The following is a 7,549-nucleotide window of genomic DNA, read 5'->3' on the forward strand; positions in this document are numbered from 1 at the left end:
AAGAACCCGTTGTTTCTGTAGTGGGTGCCCCTATTCCACCGCCGATTGTAGTTACCATCGGCATGCCACCACGGGCTCCTGTTCCACCCGTCACTTTGACTGTTGGGATGGAGACGATCTAGGCCTATCAGTAACGCCAGGAGGCGTTGGAGAATATAGTTATGCAGCCAACTGACGTGGTTAGGATTCTGGCCCAAGCTCAGGCACAGGCTATACAGAGACCACCAGATATCCCTTTATCCCGAAGGACTGGCCATCCACGGGAGGAGAGACCTCCGCTGGATGAGGAGGACATTGGGGATAATTATCCGCCTCCAAACCATCATTCTTCAGAACAGGAAAGAAGTAGGCGATCACAAGCCCAACGATTTACGGACCTGGACTCCATCGTGGAGATGTGTCAAAGAGTGTGGCAATTGGAGGCATAACAGGGAGTTTGTGACCAGCATAATGGCCGTGGAGACAGGACGCCATTCACTAGAGAAGTTAAGCTCGAACCTCTCCCTCGTAGATTCAAAGTCCCGAGTATGTGGCAGTACAACAGGGATAGTGACCCCTATGACCACCTTGGGTGATATTCCCCGAGCTTGGTTCAAGAGCCTTCTGCCTCGCAACATCGACAGTTGGGAGGAGTGCTAACAGAGATTTCTCAATCAATACAGGACATTGAGAAGGCAACTCACCATGCCATGTCATCTCACTACAGTGTTACAGAGGACAAATGAATCCTTGAAAGAGTACATTGCCAAGTTTAGACGCGAGGTGAGCAATATCGAAGATCCCTCTGATGAAAGTGTTCTGACTGCGATCTCTGCAGGCCTTCGCAAAGATGGGAAGCTCTATGAGAACATCTATAGGACCCCTATTAAAGACTTAGGGGAATTCTATAAACGAGCTGCCAAGGAAATCCGATGGGAAGAGGCTTTTGGCTCAAAGAAGCTCACGTGACATAAAGAAGAGGCTGGGGGCTCCAACCAGAACAAGAAAAGAAATAACGGAGACAACGGAAGGGAAGCTCTGGGAGAACGCTCAAACAACCAAGTCTCCAAGTGAGCTCACAAGGTGGAGAGAGAAGAATGATCTCTGCAATCAGGTCACTTCGACAGCTACCATGCCCTATCTGATCCCTAAGAGAGGATCTTCACCATGGAGAGTTCGGAAAGCCAAAAATTTGTTATATTTTTATTGCCTCTTAATTCATTTAAGGAGTTAAAACATCAAAAATACTTGTTTGCAGGCCCAAAGGAAGAATAAGAGATCAAAGGTTGAATTAATCCCTCAAGGCATGATCAAAAAAGGGAAAGAAGAAGAAGCTAAGAAATAAAGACATTCAGATGAAAATATGAAGGAAAATATTGAAAGAACCATTCGAATAAAGGCTGAGTAATTTGAATGAGTACACGAAAATCAATAGACATTCGGATGAGAATATCGTATGAAAATGCTGAAGACATATTCGAATGAAGACTAAGTAATTCGAATGTAATTGAAGAAAATGGAAAAGCCATTCTAATGAAAAGTGATGTTGCATTCGAATGCATAGAAGAAACCAGTTGCAAAATCCAAAATTCATTCGAATGGATCTACTATTGCATTCGAATGACAGAGAAAATCGCTGTGCAAATGAACAGTAAGCATGAAATTCATTCGAATGAGCCTTGAACTCATTCGAATGATGCAAAGGGCCAAAAGAAATCAAAGAAGACATTCGAATGTGTCGACACACATTCGAATGAAAACCCGAAGACTCTCTGACATGCGTAAATGAATGCGGTGGCTCTAAGGTAAATACAACCAACTTTTTGAGTAGCTTTTCACCACCAAGTGGTCCCCTCCTCCATGCGCGACAAGCTTAAAAAGAGCCAGCATTCCTCAGAATCAGAGGAGAGAATTCCCATCTGCCTTTTGACCAGAATAAGGGGACAAGAGCACTTTTCATGCTATTTATTTTTTGTTATGTTCTTTTCTCTCTCTTTTTTTTTGTTGTTCTTTGATACCAGTAATGTTGTTTTCTTCACTTTGTTCTTTCATTTCAGTTCTTTATTTTTGTTCGTTACATTCTGTAGTTTCCTTTCATGGACATTTACATTAGGTAACTTTCATTCATTGTTAATTTCAATTTCAGTATTTACATTCCAGCAATTTAATTTATGTCTCTTTAATTACTGTCTCGTTAAATTCTGTAACTTAATTTCTACTTTGATCCCTGTCTCTTTCATTTTTCTTTGGAGATGTGTGGCTAAGCTTAAACTTGGGCCAAGGCAAGGACTGTGTCCAGTGCCACTGTTTGCCCAGGAGAGCTGAACTCTGATTGAATTAATTGAATGCTGATTTGAATTGAGAAATGTGTGTGTATTGAATCTTTGGGTTTGGGTTGAAACATAAGCCTAACTTAGAGTCTCCATGCCATGTATGGAGGTTACTTAAACTGGAAATGCTTTCATACTTAAGCTAGAATGATTAATCTGCGATCCAGTTTATGGTGGTTACTTAATTCAGACTCTCTCACGCCATGTATGGAGAATGCTTAACCTAGAACTATCATGACCTTGAGTTGTGGTTACTTATCGGGTCTCAAATGTGTGTTAATTTGTATTTCAATTTATGATAGTTGCTTAATCCAGAGTCTCTCATGCCATGTATGGAGAGTGCTTAACTTAGAACTATTATCATCTTGAGATACAGTTAACTACATAACCTCAATTTAAATTACTCGATGTTAATATTTTTGATATCTCTTTGGTAAATCAGTGGGCTGGTACAGAAATTGCCTTGTCCCAAGATTTGTCCATCCACAATCTCGCTTAGTTGAGTTTTTGCATTTTAACCATTTTAGAAAACTTTTATTAAAACCAAATGCTCTGTGATTTTTGTTTTCATCCATAAATAATCTCCCAGTGAATCGACTTGGACTTACCCAGAAAATTAAATTGTACTACAGCGCACACTAATGAGTATAAACGCCTTATCCCTACATGCTTGTTTCTTATTTGTTTATTTTTTATGTGTTTATTTGAAATAAATGCACAAGGTTAAGCGCAGTTAAATTTTGGTGCCATTGCCGGGGAGATTAAGGTATGAAAACAAGTATTTTTAGAACAGTTTGGTAAATTTGTTATTGTTTTATATATAAAAAAAGAGAAGAAAAGAAGAAAAAAAATTGCATTGTATATGAGACTGAGATAAAATAGAGTTCTAGAACAACATTTTTATATCATTCTGATTCTTTACCTGCAATTTGATTGTCAACTTTACACTCATGTCTCAATACTACTACAATATGCCTGCACACGATACTTACCATGATGAAAATGATCCTTTGGAACCTGATTTGTCTAGACTTCTTAGGGATTGTTTGTACCCTCCTAGGAAAACCACTTTTGATTTGCAACTAGACACTATCCACTTGTTACCCACTTACCATGAAACTGAGGTTTAGTGTGCTGTGTGTGAGACTTCAGCTCATTTGACAGATAAGTGTCCTATAGTACTTGCTCTTAAGGAGGTATTGTATGGTCAGTCCAGAAACACACACACACACACACACACACACAACTATGAGGGAATGTATTACCAGAATCATGAGGAAAACTACCATTCGGACTTTGATGCATATCACCTTAATTTGTACTTTCATCCAAATTTCTCATGGGAGAATATTTTGTGGCCCAATCATAGGAGCCTTTCCTTTCCCAGCCTCAATCATTTCAAATGAATGAAGGGTCTACATTCGACTCATATCAACCCCCTCAGGGGAGTTCTTTAGAAGATACCTTCAATTTATTCATGCAAGGCCAAATGGAAATTTATACACAAATGTCCAAAAGTCAAGAACAAACCATTAAAGCTGTAGAGGATATTAGGAACCAATTGACCCAGCTAACACAGACTTTGAGCATGCCAGAGCCTAACTATCCCAACCCACTCCAAATCCCATTAATAAAGTCCATCATCAAAAGTGAAAGTCAAGAGTAGGGCATATGAGTGATTGTCTTAGGGAGTGAAGAAATAATTGAGAACGTGAAGACCCGAGGACAAAACACACTATGGTGCAAGAAGAGAGAGTGGTTGATTATAGTGAGTTGGATGTCAATGATGCCCTGCAGAAAGAAAAAGAACAAAAGAGAACAAGAGAGGAAAAAGGCAAAAATGTCATGGAAGAGATCCAATTTAAGCCTAAACCTCTTTTCCCTCAGAGATCTACCACCACAAAGAAGGATCAACAAAATAAAGATTGATATGAGGTGTTCCCACTGACTGAAACAATACAAACACCCTCAATTGCTGAATTTCTCAAGGATTTGTGCACTGTAATAAGGAAAAATCATGAGTATGAGAAGTCATTCCTGACCGAACAGTTCAGTGCCATCCTTCCATCGAAGACTTATCCAAGAGTGGGCATTAGATGAAGCCTACTATGAGAAGAGAAGGAATAAATGGATCTTTCAGATCTAGACATGGGATGAAAACAATAATAATTTTAAAATATATATATATATCCTTGTTTACTTTGGCTTTGTTATTACTTATATGTTTAAAGTCAATATTTCTTTTTGGTTAATTTAGTTTCAACTGTTCACAGTAAGCATAAGGAATCAGTTCTGCATTGAAGACATCCAGGTTTTCCTTACACCATTTTTCTTTAACATTGTGCATAACAAGTTGGAGGGTAAAGGTATGCTTGAACTTTTGTGATAATCCATGCTTATTTGTGCATATATTTGTTGATGATGTGAATTTAAATTTTGTGCCTTAGAAGTGTATAAAAAAACAAAAATGAAAAAATATATATATATATATAAAATAAGCAAAAAGAAAAAATTTAAGTATGCTGATATTCGAATATCGTATTCGGATGAACTCGAGCATTCGAATGTGTTGTAAACCATTCAAATGACCTGTGAGCTGTTGGAGTGTTAATCAAAAAAGCATTCGAATAACCCCTGTTCTATTCGAATGACATTAAAAATTCATTCAAATGAGTGCACTGTTGCATTCGAATGATCAGCTAAATCCCTTCAATAATTGAGTTACTGTTTAAAATTCATTCGAATAAATTTTTCATACATTTGAATGAGGCATCCATTTCTAGAAAATCCCTTAGCGCACATTCGAATAACCTTTCAACCATTTGAATATCCTTTAAGTCATTCGAATGATGCACTGTTGTATTCGAATGCCTTTCACAAAATTTCAAGAAATTGAGCCCCAGCGTCAAATTCATTTGGATGAATTTACTTCTCATTCGAATGTGTTTTGATTTGTTGTCATCATCTGAATCAACCTTTCTTGTAAAAAAGAAGAAAAAAAGAGTGACTTAATTATTTGAGCTCCCTATTGGCAATTGGAGGCACAACAGGGAGTCCATGGCCAGCATAATGGCCGTAGAGACAGGACACCATTCACTAGAGAAGTTAAGCTCGAACCTCTCTCTCGTAGATTCAAAGTCTCGAGTATGTTGTAGTACAACGGGGATAGTGACCCCTATGACCACCTGGACACGTTCAATGTCTAGATGGATTTGCAGACAACCAGCTCTCTAGTTAAGTGTCGTGTCTTCCCAGCGACCTTGGGTGATATTCCCCGAGCTTGGTTTAGGGGCCTTCCGCCTCGCAACATCGGCAGTTGGGATGAGTGCTAACGGAAATTTTTCAATCAATACAGGGCATTAAGAAGGCAGCTCGCCCTGCCATGTCACCTCGCTATAGTGTTCTAGAGGACAAATGAATCCTTGAAGGACTACATTGCCAGGTTTAGACGCGAGGTGAGCAATATCGAAGATCCCTCCAATGAGAGCGTTCTGACTGCGATCTCTGCAGGCCACCGCAAAGATGGGAAGCTCTATGAGAACATCTATAGGACCCTGTTAAAGACTTCGGGGAATTTTATGAACGAGTTGCCAAGGAGATCTGGTGGGAAGAGGCTTTTGGCTCAAAGAAGCCCACCAGATAGAAAGAAGAGGCTTAGGGCTCCAACTAGAACAAGAAAAGAAATAACAGAGACAACGGAAGGGAAGCTCCGGGTGAATGCTCGAACAACCAGGTCTCCAAGCTAGCTGCAAGGTGGAGAGAGAAGAGCGATCTCCGCGATCAAGTCACTTCGACAGCTACCATGCCATGTCTGATCCCCAAGAGAGGATCTTCACCATGGAGAGAAACAAGGAGGAGTTCGGAAAGCCCAACTCGATAAGGACTCGTAACAAATTCAGAAACAAGGAGAAATTCTGTGCATATTATAATGAGTCAGGCCATAACACCTCTGAGTGTTAGGTTTTGAGGGATGCCATCGAGGACCTGATCAGAAGAGGCTGACTGAGGGACTATGTGGTGCGACCAACCAATCAGTCGACCCAACAACCAGCACAACAGCCGCCTCCCCTCAACAATGAATGCTCATCGATAGTTTGAATGATCTACACAATTCATGGTGGATCTCACCTCGTTAGAACTCCCCACAGGTCCCATGAAAGGTACTTGCGAGAGGCCAACCACATATTGTTGGCAGGATCAAACGAGCAGGTAGGGTCCTTGAAACGAGCTAGGGTGATGGCAGAGGAAATCATTTTCTCAGAGGAAGACGCCATAAATGTACACTTGCCACACAATGATGCCCTTATCATTTGTGCCCGAATCGATAATGCCGAAGTGCAAAGGATAATGGTGGAAACAGGCAACTCAGTGAATGTAATGTATAGAGCTTGCTTTAATCAAATCGGATTGGGGCCGGAGCAGTTGAGTTTATCCCTAGAGCCACTCTATGAGTTCATAGGAGATGCAGTGGTCCTCGTTGGGCTAATTAGTCTCCCTTTTTCTATTGGAGATGCAGATCTCCAAGCCATCACGTTGACGGATTTCCTTATAGTCGACTGCCCCTCAGCATACAACGTCGTGCTCGGGAGGCCAGCCAAGAATGATCTAGATCTAGTCACCTCTATAAGGTCGCTGACTGTTAAATTCCTAATCCCCAATGGAGTAGGGTGGGTACGAGGTGAGCAAAACCTCACAAGGCGCTGCTATGAAGATGTTGTAAAAATGGGGCCAAAGGGAAAAAAGTGAATGTCATTGCAAGAAGTGACCCAAGCCAGCCAAAAGGGTGTTAATTATGATCTGGACCCTCGTGAGGTGGACTGTGATAGGGCCACCGGCCCGGTGGAAGAGCTCGAGGATATCCCAGCTAGCGAGGTGGATGAAAAAAGATGCCTCAAGCTAGGGAGGAATCTGGCTCCTGAGGTAAAGTCCCATCTTACCAATTTTCTTAAAGCTAACCTCAATGTATTTGCATGGAATCATGAGGATATGGTAGGGATAGCCCCAGAGGTTATATCGCATAAGCTAAATGTAAACCCAAGCTACAAACAAGTGCGTTAAAAAAGGAGACCAATGACTCCTGAGCGCTATGCCGCTCTTAAAGAAGAAGTAGACAAGCTCTTGGTAAGTGAATTCATTAGGGAGTCTCATTACCCGGTTTGGGTAGCTAACCCAGTCTTGGTTAAGAAGAAAAATGGGAAGTGGAGGACTTATGTCGACTTCACCGACTTAAACAAGGCTTT

General features: G+C 40.8%; 1 protein-coding gene across 1 annotated transcript; it reads left to right on the forward strand.

Annotated features, from left to right (window-relative positions):
- The first annotated feature begins 684 nt into the window (after positions 1-684).
- Positions 685-7,055, forward strand: LOC127788108 (uncharacterized). Its single transcript, XM_052316220.1, has 3 exons — positions 685-944; positions 5,752-6,042; positions 6,458-7,055. Exons 1-3 carry the CDS (start codon positions 685-687, stop codon positions 7,053-7,055), a joined length of 1,149 nt encoding a protein of 382 aa, XP_052172180.1.
- The last annotated feature ends 494 nt before the right edge of the window (positions 7,056-7,549 follow it).

The sequence above is a fragment of the Diospyros lotus genome, chromosome 13, assembly GCF_014633365.1.
Source record: "Diospyros lotus cultivar Yz01 chromosome 13, ASM1463336v1, whole genome shotgun sequence".
In the NCBI taxonomy this organism is placed as follows: Eukaryota; Viridiplantae; Streptophyta; class Magnoliopsida; order Ericales; family Ebenaceae; genus Diospyros; species Diospyros lotus.

What these genes read in the sequence shown, in the direction of transcription:
- LOC127788108 (XM_052316220.1), top strand. Translation starts at nt 685, where the DNA reads ATGCCATGTCATCTCACTACAGTGTTACAGAGGACAAATGAATCCTTG. An exon ending in TTTGGCTCAAAGAAGCTCAC is followed by an intron (nt 945 to 5,751) that starts GTGACATAAAGA and finishes CTACATTGCCAG; the next exon opens with GTTTAGACGCGAGGTGAGCA. An exon ending in GTGAATGCTCGAACAACCAG is followed by an intron (nt 6,043 to 6,457) that starts GTCTCCAAGCTA and finishes AACTCCCCACAG; the next exon opens with GTCCCATGAAAGGTACTTGC.